The sequence below is a fragment of the Alosa pseudoharengus genome, unplaced genomic scaffold (assembly GCF_046254945.1).
Source record: "Alosa pseudoharengus isolate Yale_2024_CS ecotype anadromous, Long Island Sound unplaced genomic scaffold, YU_APseudo_1.1 YU_APseudo_1.1_scf_10, whole genome shotgun sequence".
Taxonomy (NCBI): domain Eukaryota; kingdom Metazoa; phylum Chordata; class Actinopteri; order Clupeiformes; family Clupeidae; genus Alosa; species Alosa pseudoharengus.
In genome coordinates this window covers 13,221,905-13,246,368 of record NW_027468565.1, presented here as the reverse complement: position 1 = coordinate 13,246,368, position 24,464 = coordinate 13,221,905, and the positions used below count along the sequence as shown (strand labels likewise).

At 42.6% G+C, this 24,464-nt stretch overlaps 2 protein-coding genes across 2 annotated transcripts; both read left to right on the top strand.

Moving 5' to 3' along the window:
* Positions 1–1,088: 1,088 nt before the first annotated feature.
* syt12 (synaptotagmin XII) lies at positions 1,089–10,702 on the top strand. Its single transcript, XM_076300436.1, has 7 exons — positions 1,089–1,134; positions 1,628–1,821; positions 2,672–3,076; positions 4,121–4,336; positions 5,316–5,436; positions 7,855–7,988; positions 10,268–10,702. The coding sequence occupies exons 1-7, from the start codon at positions 1,089–1,091 to the stop codon at positions 10,439–10,441; spliced, it is 1,290 nt and encodes a 429-aa protein (XP_076156551.1). The 3' UTR covers positions 10,442–10,702.
* A 1,342-nt stretch (positions 10,703–12,044) lies between these two features.
* cat (catalase) lies at positions 12,045–23,692 on the top strand. The gene is made up of 13 exons (XM_076264337.1): positions 12,045–12,222; positions 13,845–14,016; positions 14,293–14,403; positions 17,009–17,139; positions 17,259–17,363; positions 17,573–17,698; positions 17,781–17,972; positions 18,180–18,332; positions 18,943–19,081; positions 19,586–19,716; positions 19,938–20,045; positions 20,141–20,224; positions 22,400–23,692. The coding sequence occupies exons 1-13, from the start codon at positions 12,157–12,159 to the stop codon at positions 22,460–22,462; spliced, it is 1,581 nt and encodes a 526-aa protein (XP_076120452.1). The 5' UTR covers positions 12,045–12,156; the 3' UTR covers positions 22,463–23,692.
* The last annotated feature ends 772 nt before the right edge of the window (positions 23,693–24,464 follow it).

Here is a 24,464-nt window from a genome sequence, read left to right as displayed (position 1 = left end):
GCATAAGTTATTAAGTATTGAGCATAATGATAAAAGTCCCACAACTCCATCATAATGAGAGAAATTCCCACACATGTTACAGCGCTGTCTGATAACATTAATCCAATAATGGAGCGGCCTGAAAGCGTGACTATTGACTGGACGGACCAACGCGCAGGACCACTTTGCAGGTGCCTCTCTCTCTCCCTCTCTCTCACCGCTGAAGTCAAATTATAGCCTAGGTGCTTCTACATCAACCGCGATCGACAGGAAAGGAAAACAAACGTTTAGCGATCAGGAACCGTCAGAAAATTCACAGAAGCATGACAGCCTATAACGCGAGAGAACATGGATGTGTTCTCCATTTGAGGAACGTTATAATTGATTGCGGACGTGAACAGACAGATAGGCTACAGACACGGAGCGCATAGTAGGCCTACTTTATAGTGTGTGTGTATTCATTATGTGAAATATAATTAGTAGCAAAACAGTGATCAAATATTAGCCTACATGGCAGTGAGTTTTGTTTTCAAATGTTTTCATGCATGTCTAGATAACGGGTGAGGAATGTTTAGGACTATCGTAAATCCTCAAATCCTTATGGCGGGGCTCTTTTATTTAGGCTCCGCAAAGCACAGCACCTTTATTTGGGGCATGGCTTGTACTGTTTGATATTGCTAAATATCGGGACTGATGACCACTGAAATCTGTGGGGTATTTGATGGTTCATGTATGAAGTGTTTTTATTATTACTGGCCTTTATTGGTCCGAATCTGAGGCCCGGCTATAAATAGAATCCCGGCCATAATTTAGGTATGCACGTAGGCATAGCTACCACTAATCTCTGACTGAAAGTGCACATAACTTGTGCATTTGAGAGCGCTCTCTCGCGGCTAGACTGTAATGTTTCATGTAGGGTTCATGTCAGTTAATATGAATTAACATTTAAAAACATGTTCAATTATATATATTTTTTCATATATAAGTTGCACCTGACTATAAGTCGCAGGGCCAGCAAAACTATGAAAAAAAGTGTGACTTATAGTTCGGAAAATACGGTATATCATATCTCACTGCTTCTTCCTGTTCCAAGGTAGGCGTCTGCAAGCATGTCCTCAGCCCAGGGACGGGACATATCTGACTATCATATGAGCGGTAAGTGATGAGAGCTTCATCTCTCCTGTATGCCAGGCACCCTGTTTAATTCTGTATTCTCTCTATACGACAGACTACTGTCCCATTACCCTTTAATGCCTAATTTGGTGTCTTTGTCCAGTGATTCTGCCGCGTCCTGTAATTGCAGTATAAGAAAAAAGAAGGGGTGGGGGTGACATTTAAGTCCTCTATTATTATTGCTATGATGTAACTAAGATGAGAGGAATCAGACAGCATTTAATTCCCCAGTTGCAAACCAGTCTGTGGCACTATTTATGGAATGTTCTCAGCAAAAAAACACATATTTGATTTGTTCTAATACAGTTCACTTGTCTTCACAATGTCTAACATAGTCCAAACAAAAACCCTACTCCCTATGAAGAGGATTTGAAATAACCTCAGAATAACCACAGAATGGCCTCTGCTGAGCGGGCAGATTGTTGACAGGAGTGAGAGGTTAATGCCAGATCCTGCTCTGCCCTCTCTCTCACAGTGGTCCGTGACCCTTCTGGCTGGGAGGCGGGGATCTACGCGATCGGCTTCCTGGTGTTGCTGGGGGTGGTGGGTCTCAACCTGTGGAAGCTGTGGAAGTCCGGCTCCTTCCCTGCCCCTTCGCCTTACCCCAACTTTGACTACCGTTACCTGCAGGAGAAATATGGCACGTCCTTCTCTGAGGTCCGGCAAAAGGTAATGGAGACATTCACTGTACAACATGTAGGCAGCGCTGATGGGCAAAGTGCAAAGACCTAAATCTACCTAAAGCTAATTTAATAACAAGGCAAAATCAATTGGCTAATTTAACAACATGGGTAAGACCTTAAAGGAACCGTATGTAAGAAATGTATTTCAATTAATAATAATGGCCCTAATATGTCACTAGACATTAAGAAATCATGTTAATTTCAAATACTTATATCACTGACAACAGTAGTCCGGCCAGGATATTGTCATTTAAAAAGTGAAGTTGCAGCCCTCAACTGATGTTGATGTTGTGTTTTGTCATGTCATTCTGTGTTTTGGCCTGTTGCGCCACCCTCCACCTATCTACTAATCACAAAGTCAGTAGTGTTTCGGCATCCGGGTTGGCAACCTAGAGACGGGGGAGGGGGAGGGGATACACCTCTCTACAGTAATTTGAAAGTGATTGCAGTACCAGTTTTGGCCACAATCTTACATATGGTTCCTTTAAGCACAAACACTAATTTGCTAAATTAACACCACGGGTAAGACCTTCTGCTCAATGCTCCCACATGCTACAAGATAGCTGAAGTTCACATACTGTATGAGAACTTTGCTTGTTGACAGACTTTAGACTTTACCCGCCTTTTAAATTAGGGCTTGAGGTAGGACCTGGGCCCAAAACATCAAATGTGTTAAAAAGATGTATAGTTCTCAACAGAAATCAATAAGCAAGTATAAAAGTATAAAGCATAGAATATAAAGCATAAGTATAAAGCATAGAATATAAAGCCTAAAGCATGGAAGTGTTTACCTTTTTCTCTACGGTTATTGCATGGCACCTGCTTTGCTTTTACAGCGAGCAGCAGCCAATCACCGGAGGGAGTCAGCGTCACTGTCGGTGAGCCGCAAGCCCAGCCTGCAGCTGGGCGACACGCCGGACGGCCTGCGGGACGGCCTGAGGGACGGCCTGAGGGACCTGGGCACGCTGGAGCTGATGGGACGCGACCTGGACCCGGCGCAGCTGCACCGCTCGCTCTCCACCGACTCGCTCTGCTCCGTCTCGTCCATCGGCAACAACTTCGGCCACGACTTCACGGTGGGCCAGCTGGAGGTGACACTGGAGTTCGACGGCCGCTCCAGCGCACTGCACCTCTACCTGCACCAGGGCAAGGACCTGATGGAGAAGGAGGAGGAGAACTTCCCTGGCTGCTTCATCCGCATCACACTGCTGCCCGAGGAGCTCAACGTGGGCGTCAGCAAGGTGGGGAGAGGAGAGCACAACAGACTCATCCACACGGAGAGATAAGAGAAAAGCGCTGAGATTCCTGTCGGTTCTTTGTATTCCTTTAGTTTCGGTCTGCCCCCCCCCCCATCTCTCTGTGCCTTTCATCATCTCTGTCATTATTTTACTCATTTCATTCTCAGCAGGCCTCATGCACTCTCTTTCCCTCCCAATTTATTGCTCCGTTTTTGCTCTCTCTCTCTCTCTCTCTCTCTCTCTCTCTCTCTCTCTCTCTCTGTTCCCCCCCCCCATTCATTCACACTGCATTATTCAACACATCCGATAGACTGCCTGTCACACACATCATGATAATGACCAGGATGTCGGGGCTGTATCAGTGTTGTACAAGCAGGATAATAATGGCGCATGGGCTATTGGACATCCTTTTTGTCCCTGGAGTCGGGGGGATGCTAGGGAGGTAGAGGAAATTGCTGAGCTCAGCTCAGCTACCCCAACCATTCTCCCCCACCACATACACACACACACACGCACACACACACACACACACACACATACACACACACTCACACACACCCCACCCATCAAAGCCTAGCAGAGTGGGTCCACAGGGGAAGCTCATCGGCAGTGCCCCCCCGCAGGCGGAGAACCAGTCTTGCAATTTGGCTGTCAGCGCCCCGGTAACATCTTGCGAGCATCATGAAACATTACCTGGTCAGTAGATATGGCTCTGTGGAGATTGTCTTCGCCTGTTACTAGTCCTTTGGGTCCAAAACAAATGCACATGTACCAGTGTCCAGAGGAAGGGCTCAAGCTGTGAGAAGTATGGCAAGGTAAAATATAAATACTCTAGGGGAGCCCTAGAACCTGAAACTGCATTGGATGCCTTTAACATGTGTGTATTACAGTATATGCAGTATTACTATACAGTACATCATGCCATAGACATCAACCAAGTATAGATTTCATTAGTTATGGTCAGTTGGTCAGGCGGTCAGGAGAGGATGCCTTGAGTCTCAAAGATCAATCTCTTCCATGCTCACTCCTCAATCTTTTCTATCTCAGGTCCAGGCAAATGCGTTCACGGTCATGTTTGATGACCACTTCTCCATACCGTTGGTGGCAGCTGCGCTGGACGAGTACAGCCTGCGCTTCTCGGCGTTTGGCATCGATGCCGACGAGAGGAACATCAGTGCCGGGGTGGCTGAGCTGAAACTGTCCGACCTGGACCTCTCCATCCGGCCTTTCAACGCCTGGCTCTACCTGCAGGACCTGAACAAGGTGGTCATGACCATAAGCTCAACTGTATGATAGGGAACATCTTGTCAAAGTGTAATATAATGATATCATTCTTGCATATACATTACGTATAGGCTACGTATACTTCATGTGCCTGTGAGATAAACCAATCCCTATATCATAAAAGGCGATTCCCTTCAATAATCCTAAAATCATACTACCTAAAGTTCAAAAGAAAAGGCCATGACAGTGCCAGAGGCACATGGTAGCGTACTTTTCAGTACTTGTAAACACAGGGCATTGGAATCTTGTTGTTTCTTTGATGCATGCCTCCCCTGTGTAATCCCCACTATCAGATATTTACAGTATTAATGGAGCTCTTTTAAAATGCTCTACAATTCCTCCTGGGGAATGGCACTAATTTATTGACTTCCATTGCCCGTAGAGATGCATCATTTTGAATTTCTTAGTACAAAATTGTTTAGAAACTAAAATTGAACAGTTTATAGGTTAACTGGAACTTTGGAAAAGGTTATAGTATCACTGGGAAAGATGGTGATAAAGGTTGCATTGTTCCTTTAAATACATAAATGATATTAGCATTATCAACAATATCAGTCTGAACTTTTTTACTCAAAGATCAATAACCATGACATTTGCAAACAGATATTTATTTTGTATTTTTTATTAAATCTTTCATTTATTCAGGGTAGTCACATAAGACAGAGATCTCTTTTCCAAGTGAGCCCTGTTTAGCTCTTTTTGCTCTTGTTGCAAAATCTGATTTAAAACAATTACATAACATTCTGTACACAACAATTGCACAAATAGAGAGGCAAAAAGCACAGGTATCATCTGTGACCAAGACTCTGTGAGCTCTAATCATAACATCAGCGCCACCTGTTGGACACTGTACTGTAGTTGCCAGTTTGATCTATTAGCCACATCTCACACAGCATGAAATAGCAACAGTGTTTCATGGGTTCTGCTCCTTACAGTTTTGTGTTCTTATTCCCTGCAGGCTGTCGATGCCGTTGGGGAAATTTTGCTGTCGCTCAGCTACTTGCCCACAGCAGAGCGGCTCACAGTGGTTGTGGCTAAAGCAAAGAACCTAGTATGGACCAATGGCAAGACCACAGCAGGTGATTCGAGCGGTTATCAAATAACAGTGAACAAAAAAAATACATGTACAGTAGTCACACTGTGTCAGCAAAAAGTTTATGCTACCCTAATCAGTGCTCTCCTGTTGGAAGGACTACAGGAGAGCACTGATTAGGGTAGCCTGAGAATTCTTGCTGACACAATGTGACTTAGCAGAGACTTTCTAATGAGGAGACAAAGCACTCAAAGAATTCTCCATAGAAATGCCTCGTATTAGTTTGTAAATTGTATGTCTCCCCATTCACTTGAATAGGAAAATAGCTGCCCGATAATTGTCCAAGGTGCGTTTTCAAGACTGATTAATTGATTATAAATATCGGTGGCGATTCATTTAATTGTCAACAACTAATCAATTAATCAATTAATCGCTGCAGCCCTAATTGATTAATACACCTATGTGAGCCTATTAGTTCTGTATTAGTTCAGTGTAGGCATCAAATGAAGCACCATCAACCGGGACGGCTCTAGCCTACTATAATAAGATGGGCTGGGGTGGGCAACATGAGTCAAACTCGCAACTCACAGCACCTCAGATTGGGAGTGAAACGTGCTAGCAATCGAGCTGAAACCCCAGGGTGCTAGTTCTCTCACTAGCACATCTCTGAAGGCATTGGGAGGGGGGTGAAGGCATTCACAATTTCTCAAAGTCAAGGATGGGTCCTTCAAAGCCGACATTACGTCATCGAATCTCGCCAAGCACTGTTCCAATGGCAAGGGTGCTTTAAAATTCTATCAAGTACTGAGTCCTTCGTTCTGAAATGTTCTGAGAATTTTCGAGGATGCATGCGTGTATCCTCTGCGTGCTTGGAACACCCACAATCCTGTGCGCACATGATTTTTAATAATGCACCTGCAGCTTCCTGCACACTCGCTAGTCTGTTCCATTGTGTTTTTTCCGAATGCCTAAGAAGAAGCCTTGCCTCGTCTAGGATAGGATTTGACTCGGCAGGGCTCATTCTACCAAGCACGATCCTTGACTTTGAGAAACAGTCATTGTGTCAGCAAGAATTCTCAGGCTACCCTAATCAGTGCTCTCCTGTTGTCGGTACAGAATTCTTGCTGACACATCGTGACTTAAGCCATATCCACAGGTAGCCAGGTAAAAACAGGTTTTTTTCCTCCTTTGTGTCTGCACACAGATATATGCTCATGACAGATGTCATACATGGAGGAACAGAGAACACAGACCAACAACAAAAAAATAGAAATACTAAATCTGATGGGTGTCAGGAGGGTTGAGTAAAGGCAATAGGCCTACGGGATCTTGTTAAGGTGGACTCACAAAGAAACACCAGATCATAACAACATCAGCAATTGTAACTCATTTTCAAAAATTTCTATAGACAGTTTCTAGAGTAGGCCTGAACACAGAATTTATCAAATTAAATAGTTGAACGTAATCCCTTTGACATAATTTCATGGAGCGCTGAAATGTACTGTATGCTCTATTTATGACCATTTCTGAACTGTGAAACTCATCAATCATGTTTTGTGGTTGTGAAGTTATTGCAGTATCATCATAACTATTCCACCTGTGTGTGCATGATTAAAATTCTAAAGTGGAAAATAGTTTAGGCTACAGCACTTAATCTCCATATAGAAATAAGCGAGTGAAATCTTTTAAAGGTACACTATGCAGATTTAGGTATTTTAGAGCTCCCTCTAGAGTCGCGATATATTTATATTTTACTCTGCTGTTGTAAATAGCAAACTTCTTGTGACTTATCCCCCCTGTACATAATGACACAAACTATCTCCAAAGAGCTATATCTACTCACAAAGTAATGTTTCACGATTCTCGCGAGATTTGTCGGGCCGCCGTTCTTGAAGTTGCAGGGCTGGTTTTCTCGGTAGCGACTATTCGCATATTCACCTTTACCATCAAATTGGCTTCATAAAGGTGAAAATCTTGGATAGTGTACCTAATTTCTTCTCAAAATGCAACAGATTGATGCATTTAAATGCCCCCCGGACCACCTTATATGGGGGTGGGGCATGTGCCCCAGTGCAGTTTTAGGTCTAGTGACACCCCGGGAGCGTACATCAACTCACATAATTTGATCAATCCCTTCATGGTTCAGGAGAAAAAACATTTAGGTTGTGAAAAAGTCATTGGAAAGTCATGGAATTATTTTAAATTTTGACAGTGGAAATGGGTGGGAACCCTGCTAATTGATACCCATCCTCTCGCATATGTGTTCCTGTGACTTGTAGTAAGTCAGGAAGACCCAGGACTGCCTTGATGCTTTGACCTGGCCGTTCAACCCTCTATCCCACATATGCCACACCTGACTAAGCACCGCACACAGCAACCCATTTGTCCTGCAAACTTTCACAGTTTACACAAGCAGATGTTCCTGGGGCAAATCATGAAACTGATATATAATTTCTTTGAATAGACCCCTTTGTGAAGGTATACCTCCTTCAAGATGGCAGGAAGATCAGCAAAAAGAAGACTTCAATAAAGAGAGACGACACAAATCCAATTTTCAATGAAGCCATGATATTCTCTGTGCCTGCCATTGTATTGCAGGTAACAATCATCTGGGAAATTTCATTATTTCATACTTGAAGTGATTTTCTTTCATATTTATGTCTTTAATCTATTATCCATTCAGTCTATAATATCAGTCTATATTATCCTCCATCTATCTACCCATGTCCTTGATTGCCTAGCCTTTCTGCCCCCCCCCCCCCCACCCCTCACCCCACCCCCATCCCCAACACACACACACAAAACACACACACTTACATCATCACTGTCATCACCTCACATACATACAGCACACTGCTTGCTACAGTAAGCCTCCTCTACATACTTGCTGCACACTGCCCCCCCCCCCTCCCTACATACACAGCACATTGTCTTCAGGATCTTCTCCAACACACATCCTCTACATACTTACAGCACACTGCCCCCACCTACCCACACACACACTACACACACACAAACAGTCACTGCTCCACTCCCCTCCCACCCACACACACATCTTCACTGTCATCACTCACATACATCATACATACAGTACTCTGCTTGCAATAGTAAGTCCCTTCACCATACTTGCAGTACACTGCCCCCCCTCTCCCCTACATACACAGCACAATATTTCATCAGGAAGCTTCTCCAACACACATCCCCAACATACTTACAGCACACTGTCCCGTCCCCCCCCCCTCCCAATACACAGCACATTGTCTCATGAGGAAGCTTCTCCAACACACATATTGCACACTGCCCTCTCCCCACATACACAGCACACTATCCCATCTCCCCTGTCATCCCCCCAACACACACACCAAGACCCCTGGCAGTTGGGTTAGCCGTGGATCTGCCCAAGGTTTCTTCCTTGGTAAGGGAGTTTTTCCTTGCCCCTGTTTCTCTTGGGTGTTGCCCCCCCCCCCCCATAAATGCACAAATAGGCTGACACCAGACATAATTTCACTGCATTTCTTACTTCCAGTAACTATATGCATGTGACAATAAACTTCCTTGTATCCTTGTATCCTTGTATAATCCATTCATCATTAGCTGTTTTATAACCACATCCCCTCACAGATTTCCTTGCTAATTAGCATTTAAACACAATTGTATTATGTACTGTAAATGCCCTGCAGAATGTCAACATTGTACAATGCACCCCATCAAGACAATGCACCCCATATAGTTTACATGTGACATGCTATTTGACACACAAATGATACTAGTAATGTTTACATTATATATATATATATATATATATATATATATATATATATATATATATATATATATATATATATGTGTGTGTGTGAAGAGTTTGGTACCAATCTCCATTTTTGAAAACATGAATAAGTCATGTTATTTAATTGTGTATTTCAGGTAATATCAATAAAATTGCAGTTGTGTTGTTTTGATTTAGTAAGGATAAATCAAATAACAATAACCCAATTACAGTTCCACTAAAATTACTTGGAGAACAGCATTTAAAAAATGATTTATGAAAATGTATTAAAATGGAGGATATAGCGTTTTTGAACCAAACTCTTGTACCTTAATGTATGTGAAATCAAACAGAAATCTGAATAGACTTCTGATGTTCACCTACAAAAAAGCTGCCATCTTTACCCTTTTAAGGAGATCTGGTGTTTTGCAATTTTTTCCTATGGGAAAATAACAGAGATCTGGTGTCTGAATTGCGATCAAAGGGTGGACGATTCGATCCCTGACTGGTATAGGAAAAATTGTGGGTGGGCGGAGTGATTGAACAGCATTCTCCCACATCCATATACACGGATGAGGTGCCCTTGAGCAAGGCACCTAACCTCTAACTACTCCCCCGGCGCCAAGATTAAGGGCTGCCCACTGCTCCGGGTGTGTATGTATGCGCCTAGTGTACTCACTGCTCTGAGTGTGTGTGTGTTTGAATGGATGTACACTATATGTGTGGGTGTGTTGTACACTACCCCCAGATTGCAAATACCTTGTATATGCAAGTATACTTGGCCAATAAACCTGATTTACATTTACAAATTTACATTTTGAATAATCGCACCTGTTATACGCTCTCGCCGGGACGAAGAAGTCTGAAATGCTGACGTTTTGCCCTACACACTTTTGTCATCTGCCTTCAAGTGGATTCTGATCGGTACCTTAAGATGGCAAACTTTGATTTTTGCTACTCCAGAGCTAACTTGCAGTGCAACTTGCAATAGGTAGGTTAGCTTGGATTAGCAACCGGATCTCCTTATATGAGCAAAGATGGAAGCTTTGGGTACCGTTTGTAGACGAACTTCAGAGGTCTATGACTACCTATAACATTTGTGCCTCTACAGGACCTCTCCCTGAGGGTCACTGTGGCTGAGAACACAGATGACGGCCGAGGCGAGAACGTGGGCCACGTGATCATCGGGCCGGAGGCCAGTGGCATGGGCATCACCCACTGGAACCAGATGCTGGCCACACTGAGGAAACCAGTGTCCATGTGGCACCCCATACGGAGGACCTAACCCACAACGTACCACACTGCAGTCCCCCGACACCGACCACCAACCTGCATGGTGCCTAAGTCTCTCAGACCTGTTGGCAAAAGAATGACTTTAGTAAAGGAATCAAAAAAAGAAATGTTTTTTTTTCTCAAGAGGCCTCTATGCCTTTTGTACAAGCAGACCTTTCTTTATAGGCTGAGTGTGGATTTGGTGTTAAATGAGCCAGCTGATCCCCTCAGAAGGAAAGAAACAGACAGTAGATGTTTTTGGTTGGTTACATGTCTTGTGCTTTTGGGAAAAAATAATCCAGGTTCTGTAAATCCAGGTAAATTAATTTGTTATTGTTGTGACAGGGTGGCCTAATCTTACTAAGCAGGTATAATATGCCAGTAGTGAATATTGCAGTGAAATATTTGTATATGGTAAATGTGAAGCTAACTGCAGTAGACTGCAGTAGCACTACTACATCACATTTAAACAAATGTCTGCTGTCTGGTTTTATATGGCCAGTATAGTGTAATGTAATACTTTCTGTATTTATAACACATTTGTTAATTTTCTCCTTATTTGTTATTTATTTATTTGGTGCATTTGATGATTATTATGATTACAAAATATTCACCCGTATTGAACACAAAGAAAAACACAATGCTGAACTTGTATCCAAAAATGCATTTGGTTGCTGTGAGGGTGTGTCTTGTTAGACAGCCATATGTAGCTTTGATTTGTAGCACTTATGATCATATAATGATGGATTAAGCTAATTACTACTTTTATCTATGACTGGGCAAAATGAGTAGATTTCTTGTGACTACAAAATCGACTTTGATGAAGTCCTACCAAAACAGAAAAGGTGAAACAGAGACCATCAGTCACTAATGCTCTGCTATCTTAATCATTTATTTGTATGACAAATTATTTGTATGCCATTTGTACAGTATGGTTATCATTTAGTATTTTTCTGAGATTACATCTCATATTACACAGTAGTTAGGCAATAATGATTTCTTTCCACTACTGAATGTAAACTAATGATTAGCTGTTACATTTAACGGTTCCAATCAGCCCTTATTAACAAAAAGCTGGCCTTATTGTAATTCTGTGTTTCATGTGACATATATTAGCCTATATGGTGGCCAACATGCATCTAATCTAAACATCATCAATGTCAGGTTCCAGTGGACGGTGGATGCAGGTTTCTTGTAGGTTTTGCTGCACTTGCCATTTGAATAATTTACGGTAGTTACTTTTTTGTTTTTTAAAGTGAGCTTTGCCAGATTTATCCATGTGCCAAATCCATTATTATGAAGCAATATTTTCATTTTCAGTATTCTCATGTTTTGTGAGATTGAGACATGAAAACATTTTAAACTGCATGCCAATGTTTACACCTTGTATGCCACCCAGAACATGAAACATTGTGTTGAAATAATTGTTTAAGTAAAAATAAAAAATACTCAATAGACTTTGGGTTTCACAAGCCTGTGTAGGTTACTTGTTATCTAACAGGGGGATTGTTTTCCTGGTGGAATGGTCATTGTATGAACTTGCATTTTTTTCCATGACTCCAGAAGTAGGTCAACTCCACGTCCAAGCAGCCAATGGGAGTCGGGGTAGAAGGAGGGGGTGGTCCCTGAGTAGTGCTAAAGTACAGCTACAGAATACAGAAAAGACGTCAAGAGATAGACTTGCCTGTGTAGTTGTCATTCTCGAACTGTGCATATCGTAACAGGAAGATGGCAGACAACAGGGAGAAAGCAACCGATCAAATGAAACTATGGAAGCAGAATCGGGGGACTCAGGTTTGTATTGCAACATAAACTTACAATTCAGCTCAGCCTAGCCAGCTAGCTAACGTTGCTAGTGCCAGGGTATTTGAGGAAATGGGGTAATAGGTCATAGGCCGCATGATGAAGACATTTTAACTTTACGCACGAATTGGGAGTTTACATCTGTCGACGCTGTGTGATACAATTATTTGTATGTCTATAACGTTATGTGATTGTTAGATACCTTGCACAAGATCAAAGTCGGATTTGGGTTCTGGGGTAGCATCAACATTAGCTAAACGTAGTTGACAGACTCTCAGCGCAGCTTTTTGTTTTTGGCTGGCTGCCTAGAGTGGTAACGTCAACCTTATCTGGAAACAGATAATGGGCACCTATGCGCGGTGAAGTTGGTGATATTGGATTTTAACTCCCCCCTCCATTCAGGATCGACAACGCAATTCAGCTCAATAACGTGATAAGGGACAAAGAAAGTTGACAGTATTACAGAGTAGGCTACCGAGAGATTGCTTTAGTAGGCTACTTCCCAATCACTCACTACTACCAGCAGCTACAGGTCAAATTATCCTGAAATGTCAATTTGCATGCTGATTGCTGTAGTAGGCTAGTTCCTAATCTCTTACAGCTACTTAGGTCAAATGATACTGACATGTCAACTTACATGGAAGCAGGACTCAATTTTCTATGAAAAATATTTGGATGTCATTCTTGTTATTCCTCCGGCAAAGATCTGTTCTATCTGCATAGTGTATATTACGGTTGTTTGGGAAACCTCGCTTCTTTTTCCTTACATAAATATGTGTACCAAATCTGATCTGTCTCGTAACTGATTTTTGAACTTTAACCCCTAACAATTGCGACTGGCAGAGGTATTCAGCAATAATGGGCACCTATGCGCGGTGAAGTTGGTGATATTGGATTTTAACTCCCCCCTCCATTCAGGATCAACAACGCAATTCAGCTCAATAACGTGATAAGGGACAAAGAAAGTTGACAGTATTACAAAGTAGGCTACCGAGAGATTACTTTAGTAGGCTACTTCCCAATCACTCACTACTACCAGCAGCTACGGGTCAAATTATCCTGAAATGTCAACTTGCATGCTGATTGCTGTAGTAGGCTAGTTCCTAATCTCTTACAGCTACTTGGGTCAAATGATACTGACATGTCAACTTGCATGGAAGCAGGACTCAATTTTCTATGAAAAATATAGTGTATTACGGTTGTTTGGGAAACCTCGCTTCTTTTTCCTTAGATAAATATGTGTACCAAATCTGATCTGTCTCGTAACTGATTTTTGAACTTTAACCCCTAACAATTGCGACTGGCAGAGGTATTCAGCAGTAACATTAAGGTTGAAGGCTATGTAATTAGGCTAGACAGAAAGCCTTCGCAAAAGGGTTAACAGTTAACCTATGTAACTGAGAAAGTTATGCTGCATAGTGAGCTAAGGACTAATAACTGTACATATAAAATAAATCGTTTTATGTCATTGTGATATTTAAAATTGTACATTTGTGTATTCCCCTGGTAAGAACGATGACTTAACATAACAACAATTGAGATTAAGTCCGATGAGGTTTGGCTTTAGTAGTCCTTAACATTTATCACATCTGGTTTGACAATATCTTCCTCAGAGACCAGATGTGTTGACCACAGGGGCAGGTGTGCCAATTGGAGACAAGCTAAATGAACTGACAGCAGGCCAGCGTGGACCCCTGTTGGTTCAAGATGTGGTGTTCACCGATGAGATGGCCCATTTTGACCGGGAGCGCATTCCGGAGAGAGTGGTGCATGCCAAAGGAGCTGGTAAGAGTTATCTGAGTCAGATAGCAGCAAGTGGTTAGCCCCTTTGGCCTATTAATGTAGTGAAATAACACATTTGGTAGCCTGTTGTTTGAGGGGCCTGAAATCTGATCTTAGTATTTAGTTCAGTGACTCATGTGATGCCTAACAAAGCCAAGGCTGTTCTAGACTTGATATCCCTTCATACCATCCTGCTACAATACAGAAGGCTGGTTAGCTTGAAAATAAAATGCTTTTTACCCAATATTTAGTCATCTGAAACTGTTATTTTCTCCATAGGAGCATTTGGTTACTTTGAAGTGACCCATGACATCAGTCGCTACTGCAAGGCCAACGTGTTTGAGCATGTGGGCAAGACCACACCAATAGCCATCCGTTTCTCCACTGTCGGTAAGGGAGCAGTTTCTGTGGAGTGGTATTCACAGGTCCTCTTGGTTCACAGGTCCAATTTGTTGTGCATCTTCCTCAGACATATCCTAATGTGTGATTCCTCTTTGTGTATATTTCTCTGGCAAGATATTACGATGTAAGCCTCTGTGTATATGTTCTCTTGGCATAAACAAGAGTGATGGCTTTAAAAGCGTCCAGACAGAACAACCTCCACACCAAGAGTGTGTTTCAGCTGTTGATAAGTGTAGCTATTCCCCGATTGAGGGGTGAGAGAACACTACTGTTTTCTTTTGGTCAGGAATAGTGGGCTATGTATAAAGACACTGGCTGCATGGTCATGGCAGATGGCTGGCATGATAATGCCCCACCTTTTTTGTAACCAAGCCAACTTTTGATTTCCTAAGAGCCATTTAATGCAATGTATGTATAAGTAAGTATATATACTCTTTTGATCCCGTGAGGGAAATTTGGACTCTGCATTTATCCCAATCCGTGAAATACACTCAGCACACAGTGAACACACAGTGAGGTGAAGCACACACTAATCCCGGCGCAGTGAGCTGCCTGCTACAACAGCGGCGCTCGTTAGGTGCCTTGCTCAAGGGCACTTCAGCCGTTCCTGCTGGTCGAGGTTCGAACCGGCAACCCTCCGGTTACAAGTCCGAAGCGCTAACCAGTAGGCTACGGCTGCCCCAATGCTGATGTGTTGACCATGACCTGGACGTGCCTCCTTTTCTGCAAGGAAAAGTCTTAGTGTAAGCATTAGGCATGTTCATTTTTCAGCACAACCTGAAGTCTATTTTGCTTCATGTCTTTGATACATTTAAGCATATGTTTCAGCTTGATGCACCTCCAAGCATCTGTTAGACGGTGGAGTGTTACTTCAGAGATATCAAATCATCCGCATGTATGCATATTAAGGGGACAGATATGTGTTTAGATGTTGTTACTAAAGTTTATGATGATAAAGTAGGCCTAGCTGTGCAGCAGTACTGTTAAACAGCTGCTAGTGAAGATTGGTAGTATCTTACCCTGCTGCATGAAAATGATTACAGAAAAAAAAAAAAATGCAATGCAATGTGTTGACCATGACCTGAACGTGCCTTCTTTTCTGCAAGGAAAAGTCTTAGTGTGTAAGCATTAGGCATTTTTATTTTTCAGCACAACCCGAAGTCTAATGTCAGACTAGACAGCTTTTTATGTCACCCAGGTGACCACCTTATGAAATTCCCTCAGAAGTCTCCCTCCATCAATGAGCTTTCCCCCCCTCTTTTTTGTAATGTTTAACTGATATATGTAATTGTCTGCCAGGCTGTGTTTGCTCTATCTGTTTGCTTGGATTTTGTGTGTGTGTGTGTGTGTGTGTGTGTGTGTGTGTGTGTGTGTGTGTGTGTGTGTGTGTGTGTGTGTGTGTGTGTGTGTGTGTGTGTGTGTGTGTGTGTGTGTGTGTGTGTGTGTGTGTGTGTGAGATGCTATGAGCATAATCATCTGAGTGATGCCTTTTTAAAATAGCAGCACTTGTGATTTAAAACATTGTTTTATGATTTGCATTAATCTCAGAAGCATTGAAACTAAGCTAATTGCCATTCAATTATTGAAAGTCCTTTAAATCATGGTGCTGGTCATGCTTTTGGGGAATTGTATAGCAGAGAAAGCCTTTGTCTGTGTGGAGTCACTCACTGTCACTGCTGATTTTGCTTCATATCTTTTCATATCTTTGATACATTTAAGCATATGTTTCAGCTTGATGCACCTCCAAAATATCTGTGGAGTGTTACATCAGCGATATCAAATCATCCACATGTATGCATATTAAGGGGACAGATTAGCCTGGCTAGCGCCACCACTTCTCAATGAGACGTGGTCTGGGAACCAAACGTTCATTTTCTCGTATTTGAAAAAAATGCCCAGATCCGTTTATTGGGTGCCACGGATGTCTATCAAATGCGTCTGTGCATAGCTCATCATCGTCTTGCTTTCCCCCTTGTTCTGTGATTGGTCCCCTATCTCAGGCGAAAATTTGCTCCATGGTCTCCAGGCTGCCTTAGCAGCGTGAATCAAATCGCGCGCAAGGCAGCATGGGAACACCCAGGCTAGGGACAGATATAGATAGATACTTTATTGATCCCCAGGGGAAATTCAAGACGGATATGTGTTTTGTCTTTCTTAGATGTTGTTACTAAAGTTTATGATGATAAAGAAGGCCTAGCTGTCCAGCAGTACTGTTAAACATCTGCTAGTCAAGATTGCTAGTAACTTACTCTGCTACATGAAAATGATTACAGAAATAAAAAAAATAATAAAAACAGTTTGAACATGACTATTTGGAAATGCTTATTTAATCTTCTTCATTGAGAGATGTATCTGGTGTACACTGTTTTGCCTTTGTCCACCAAATATCTCGGGTTATGAACAGACTCTGACCCTTGCCTCAAAGCAGGTTGTTGACATTGTCTCAACATGAACTGATTCACGTGTCCGAGCCACGTTTATCTAAGAGAGTTACTAAAGGATGACAACGTTAAAGAGAGAGTTGAAGAAATGAGGAGAGATGCCAGTCTTTTTTTGCCTCCTTGTGTTAACCTTAAACGTTCCCATGTTTCAGCTGGAGAATCAGGATCTGCAGACACAGTGAGAGACCCACGTGGCTTTGCCGTCAAGTTCTACACGGATGAGGGCAACTGGGACTTGACTGGAAATAACACGCCCATCTTTTTCATCAGGGATGCTCTTCTGGTTAGTGAGACATACTGTATTTGTTTTTTGTTTTTTTTGTGTGTGTGTTTTTAGAGTTTTTACAGGCTGTTGACGTGTCTGGCTTGAATTGAACCTTCTGTTCTGCTGTGTGTCTACAGTTCCCCTCCTTTATCCACTCCCAGAAGCGCAACCCCCAGACCCATCTGAAAGACCCGGACATGGTGTGGGACTTCTGGAGCCTGCGGCCCGAGTCCCTCCATCAGGTGCTGCTCTAGAGTCTAACTGGGCCCCAGTGTAGGACGTTTTCCTAGATGTGTCACATCTCGTACCAGAAGAGAAAATGTAGCCAGATGAAAAGGGAGCTTTGTCTTTCAAACCGATTCTTTGGGGATTTTGCTGATATTTTTATTTTTATTTGAAGATTATTGCCATCAGTGGTTTTATTATAATTATTATGAATCCCTCCCAAAAGGTGTCATTCCTGTTCAGTGACCGTGGTCTTCCTGATGGCTTTCGACATATGAATGGCTATGGCTCACACACCTTCAAACTGGTCAATGCCGAAGGCTACCCAGTCTACTGCAAGTTCCACTTCAAGGTAACAGGAATAACATTGTTTTCTTTTTATTTGTCGGGACAGCTCATAGTTTCTCTGTAACACAAGAGTCTTTGTCTTTTAGGTGGACCAGGGCATCAAAAACTTAGATCCAGCAGAGGCAGGCAGACTTGCAGCCACTGATCCTGACTATGCCATCAGAGACCTCTACAATGCCATCGCCACTGGGAACTTCCCATCCTGGACCTTCTACATCCAGGTCATGACGTTTGAGCAGGCGGAGAAGTTCCCATTCAACCCATTCGACCTGACCAAGGTGCGTTCTCCAACTTCATTATCGTCATTGTTACATAAGCTGGTTCTGTTGTCGTTGAGCCAGAGGCTATACCACAGTTTCTCCACTAGATGGCACAATATTCCAATGCTTTTACAGAGAGACAATTGTTTGTTTTGGTGTTTTATATTTACTAATTTCTTTATGAAAGGTCCTAACTGTATTTTCTCCCTGTCTTTTTATCTCCAGGTCTGGTCCCACAAGGATTACCCACTGATCCCTGTAGGGAAGCTGGTCCTCAACAGAAACCCGGTCAACTACTTTGCAGAGGTGGAGCAGCTGGCCTTTGATCCCAGCAACATGCCTCCAGGCATTGAGCCCAGCCCAGACAAAATGCTGCAGGTCAGAGACTTGCAAACAATCCATCCAATCCAATCCATGAATAGATGTAGAGATGTTAATGGACCTTTCGTGTTATTTATTTAACATTGTACCCATTGTACTTTGTGATCATTACTCGTGCTAAGTTTAGGTCACAGTCTCAGGTCTCAGGATAAAAACTTGAAAAGAATCAACAAACAAATTCACAGCCCTACACTTTGAATCTTGTAATCATCTTGTCTTTATCTTGTAATTAAAGCAAACACTGTCTGTAAATGTAGAAAAAAGGCAAGAAAATCCAATATGCTGAAAAAAACGGAATAGCTACTGTGAACACACACACACAAACTCTCTCTCTCTCTCTCTCTCTCTCTCTCTCTCTCTCTCTCTCTCTCTCTCTCTCTCTCGCACGCACGCACGCACGCACGCACACAGAGACAGACAAAAGACCGAGAAATTACATTTTGCATGCTATACTTGCTTACATAAAAGTTCATAAATGTCTTCTAATCTAAATGTTGATTAATGTGTTGCTTTATCTGTGCTAACACAGCAAGGAGCTAGCTAGCAAGTCATGTGCTCATTTCCTACCGTCGTGTCGTGTGTTTGACAAACGTCTCTGGTTTTGCAGGGTCGGCTGTTCTCCTACCCAGACACACACAGGCACCGTCTGGGTGCCAACTACCTGCAGCTGCCCGTCAACTGCCCTTTTAGGGCCCGCGTGGCCAACTACCAGAGGGACGGCCCCATGTGCATGGGCGACAACCAGGGTGAGCACCTCATCCATGTGGGGGTTGTTAAATCTTTGTCATCTTTGTCATTTTTGCACTAATTGGATTGCAATGCGTGGTCCCAGAGCATTAACTAACAACCAGCTGGCTGAACCAGGCAATAGTTCTTCCTGAGATGACATGCTTGTCAGTCAGCTTCAGAGCTATGAGGTTTACATCTGCTCAGGTTGCTTGCACCGGTGTGGAAAGACTGGAAAAATATAGACTCATGAATTGCTTTTTCTAGACTTGGAAAGTCTGGAAATTTGGGAGAAGTGTTTGCTAACGCCTGGAAATTTTGCTCACAGGTCAAAGGTGAACATCACAACAGAAATGCAAAAAGTAGAGGTCTTGAAGAAAAAAAAGTATAAATAATTAGAAAAACTCTGGAATTTCTATTTGAGAAAAGGGCATTTTACTTTAGTTGTCAGATGTAAGAGGTGAGAGTGGAGAGCAGTAGTGATTTACCCCTGTGTTACCCCTGTGTGTATTGGATGTTTGCAGCTGGAGCCCCTAACTACTACCCCAACAGCTTCAGTGCCCCAGAGACCCAACCCCGCTTCATGGAGTCCAAGTTTCAGGTGTCCGCCGACGTGGATCGCTACAACAGTGCTGATGACGACAACGTTACTCAGGTATGCCTGCCAGCTACGCGGAACCTCTCTGGTTGCATAGGTGTGTCTTTGTGTGGAAAAGAGGTTTGCATGTGAATCTCTCTTGCTCCCTGACTGGTAAAAGGGGTTACTGTGTATTAGTGTGAAAGTCATTTATAGTTTAATGTCCAAGTGAATAGGATCTGACAGGATCATAGAATCTGATTATTATGGTCTGTGGTTTGCTGTCCATGCTCTTTAAGGTGCGCGCCTTCTACACCGAAGTCCTGAGCGGGCCAGAGCGGCAGCGTCTGTGTGAGAACATGGCCGGAGCACTGAAGGGAGCGCAGCTCTTCATTCAGAAGCGCATGGTTGGTCTTCCTCACCACACTGCTCTTCATCATCACCACCAATTTCCTTACTGGCCATACAGTCTGCTAATGCTAAATCGGTGTTTCCTCTTTAGGTCCAGAATTTGATGGCCGTCCACTCTGACTATGGGAGCCGGGTTCAGGCTCTGCTCGACAAACACAATGCCGAGTCCAAGGAGGTAAAAGGAGAGGTTAAATCCACATTGTATTTGCAGCAAAAATGCATCGTAGAGCATTGTCGGAAACCAGCAAACTTTAATCAGACTGAGAAACGTTAGCTAGCTTTCTAGCCAATGCATTGTAGAGATATATCTGGCTGTAAAAGCTGTTTTATATTGTCCCTGTTTGCTAGTGGGAACAACAGGTCAGTTTGTCTCTCACTTCAACACAGACCAGGGGCCTATTGCACAAAACTAGGATAAGGGATTAAGCCGGGATAACTTGGTTATCCCGGCTCAATTTATCCGTGATCCAGTTGCACAAAAGCGGGATAGGGGGCAGCAGGATATGTTATGGCAGCGGTTCCCAAACTTTTTTCCCCGCGGACCACCTTCTTCATCCTGACTTGGCTCGTGTACCCCCACCATCCAACACATAAAAAAGTAACTCATTCTATTGACGCATTCCAGGCATCGTTGTTTAATTAGCCGGTAACATGATAACATAATCAAAATGTGCAACTGGTCTATGAGCTCTCACGTTAAAAAAAAACAGTGTGGAGAACCACATTAGAATGGTTAGGTAGCATCTCACTGCAGACCACGCACTGTGGCTTTGGGCAGTCTGTCTCCCAATCCACGTGAAGCCTAGGGCTATATGCCTCATCATACTTTCGTTTTCTTGGCGCAGACTTTTCTGTCTCGTTCTTTCTTTTATCCCCCTGCGCTCCATCTCCACCTTCATTAGTCTGCCCCCCATCCCATTCCATCGTTACCTGTGTCCTGCTCTGTTTCTCTCGCTTCTCCTCTTTGATCGCTTTAATTAGGCCTTTTGGACAGTGTCCCTGTTTTCCATGTTTAGATAGATAGATAGATAGATAGATAGATAGATAGATAGATAGATAGATAGATAGATAGATAGATACTTTATTGATCCTCAAGGGGAAATTCAAAAGTTTACGCAGCCTTCTACCTAGCCTATACTTCAACAAAACTAACGCGCCAGATATTCTGGCTGCCTGTAGGAAATCACGTGTAGCCTATTGTGTGTAGCTTATTTTTTAATGAAAACATACCCTATTATAGAGTTTACAAATGATTTCCTTTAATTTCACGTTTCCATATCATTATAACCCGATTCGAAATTATGTATTATTTATGAATTAATTAGAGTATTAATGAATTAATCATTTTTAACTCCTTTCCGCCATTGCCCTTTTCATCTCGCGTACCCCCTAGTGGCAGCTCGCCTACCACCGGGGGTACGCGTACCACAGTTTGGGAATCCCTGTGTTATGGTATAAATCACCATGGCGATTTATTCTGTGGAGCTAGCCTGCTCCAGACCAGGCTAAGTTCCAGGATCTATTTAATCTCATCCCTTATCTCAGTCAGCAGTCACCACAAACGGAAACCAATAGTTATTCCACTGCCCACTACACATTGGTAGTGGGCAGTGATATATAACTAGACCCACTGTCATTATTTAAACGTTTGTGATCATTAATTAACTTCTACATATCGCCATTCCCGACCTGTCATGCGACAATGTGACGTCACGGGAGTGCCTAACCATTTCGCGCGTGGTGGTCGCGGCACTAGTTGCAATATTCTCCTAAACAGAGGTGTTGCTGTTGTGAAAAGGCTATCGCTACCTACTTCACACCGTAGAAGAAGCAATGAAGCCGCTCTAGTTATGTCTAGTTGCCATGGTGAATCAGTGAATCTGTGATCGGTGGAGGGGTCTATTTGAGGGAGCTGTGAGCGCGCACTTATCCAGGATAGGTTTCACCTGGCTTGATGAATCCGTGTCTGCTCATCCTGGCTTGCTCGTTGTGCAACCAATTAAGCCTGTACGCTGTTTTGGATTTATTTATTGGACTTGTTTTGGATTTATTGAGCGCAGCTCAGTAACTTATCCCGGATGTCTTAATTCTGCTTTTGTGCAACAGGCCCCAGGTAGCATCAAAGTAAAAAATATGACCTGCCTATGACAACACACCTTAAAATGTGTTTTTTTTTTTGTTGGCTTAAAAAAATGTTTAAAAAGTGAGGCATGTGGTATTATGCAGGTAGGTCAGTGTTTTTTGCTAGCCAAGCCCAGTGTAGAATCACTGACGGAACCACAATACAGTGTCAGTTGTTACCCCCTTCTCTGTGTTTTTTGTCCTGTCTGACTGTCCTTCTTTGTTTTAGGCTGGGGTGCGGGTGTACACCCAAGGCGGGGCATCTGCAGTGGCAGCCGCCTCAAAGATGTGATGCTCTACTCCCGCCAGCAGAGGGCTCCCTGCTCTCTCCCCCTGCACAACCTGCTCTGGTGGCTATCAGCTCCCGTCCTGCCCATCTGAGAAAAGCTTGCCAAACAGCTTACTATAGATATAAGGCTCCTTGGATAATCTGTGTTGCTTTATCTTCTGCATTAACAAGCAGTCTGTTTTTCTTTTGCCAAAGTGATTCTGAGGTCTGATGGTAAATGGTGTTTCACAGAATCGTTCCTCCCTATTTCAACACTAGAACCAGTAGAAAGTCAGATTTCTGTCTGTCATACTTGATTGTTGCTGATTTGGTTAAACTACCACTATATGTCCACCGTAATAGCATTATCTGATTTTTATGACTGAACTCAACATGCTTTTCTTGAGTAATTAAATTCAAGTGACCATTTTACAACAGAGTACCATGCAGGCTGAGATCATATGCTTGGCACTCCTGAAAGACAAATCAAGGAAGATCACTTTACATCTGTGTATCAAACTGACCAGACTTGCATGCAAGGTAGAGTACAAAACAACATTCCATTACCCCTACATCCATTTCACTTTGTCCTGAATGATCCTCGATATATCTTCTCAATCTGAGCAGACAGAGGCATTTTATGAACAACTTCAATACTGTAAGATGACCTAGTTTGAATAGGTCATTGTGCAGAGATGAGGTCTCCATTTCCTGATCAAAGTGAGATGCTCTTTCTTTTTATGCTGCTCTGTGGCCAGTGATCAGGGCTGATCTACTGCACGTCTGTGTCCTCGTATGAAAAGATCTCCAATATATTTTTTGAAATGAAGCTCTGTTATTTGTTCAGTTTTGGTTTGATGTTTGACATGTGGCTAATGACTCTGTGAGCCTCCACCCTCCTCCTTACTAAGTGGGAATCAGCATGTTGCCATTCAGTCAGTCTGTTAGGCACTGTATGTTCAATAGGGATGTAAATAGCTGATTCATCATGGGAGTCATGTCCATTGTAGAGGAATTGATACCTGATAACATTTTTTTCTTGACAATATTTTATTAATGTAGTTTAAGGTATTTTAATTGAATTTGAACCTAAACAGTCAAAGATGGGAGCGCTTATTCCCTTGCTTAGCCAGCCTGTCAGAAGATCAGTAACCAGTGGAATTCCACTAACATGACTTGTGAATGCCTTAAGCCACCGAATGTACACTGTACGTGTTTTGTAATTTAAGTAAATAAAACCTGATTATATTAGAATTTGAGTCAGAGACCTTTCTTTTCTCCATCCAAAGGACCAATCCCAAATCCTGTTTAGATGATCTCCCTGGTCAAATGGCCAACCTAGTACTCAACCCTGTACTAATGTAAAATGTCCAAAATGTACACCACAACTCTTAGTAGTCAGTAGAGTTGTGATGAATCTCATACAGTGGATGCAAGGCAGTTTTGTTTATTATCTTGTCTCTGTCACACAGATTTCACCATAACAAGTTGTTTTTGTATTACATTACATTACATTACATTTGACTGACACATTTTTAACCAAAGCTACTGCTGTTATTGTTAAAGTCATTGATGAAGTATAAGGAATAATCGTCCACTACAAAGGTTTATGTCTGCCCATTTTGTCACACAACATTGGGCAGCTGTCTCAGAGGCAGCCTATGTTCCCATGCAATATCAACATTACAGTAAGTAGAGCAGCCACCAGGCCTTTTTACTCCAATTTGGAAAGGAGCCTAGTTTAATTATTGACCTAATGTTAAATGATGAGGTCTGAGTCAGAATAGAAAGACAGCTGAGAGTAAAAGGAAGGACCGTGTTAAGGCCAATGCATTTGGTATTTCTTCATCATTTCTCATTAACATCCAACTAGTTGATATAGTAGGCATTGAGGGTACCCTTGATGACTAATTCAGGGCTACATCAGGACAGTGTGACAGACAAGATAAAAAACAAACTGATACTGATAAGTCAAACTATTTGTGGTAAGTTATTCAAAAAATAATTTTATAGACATTTCTATGTG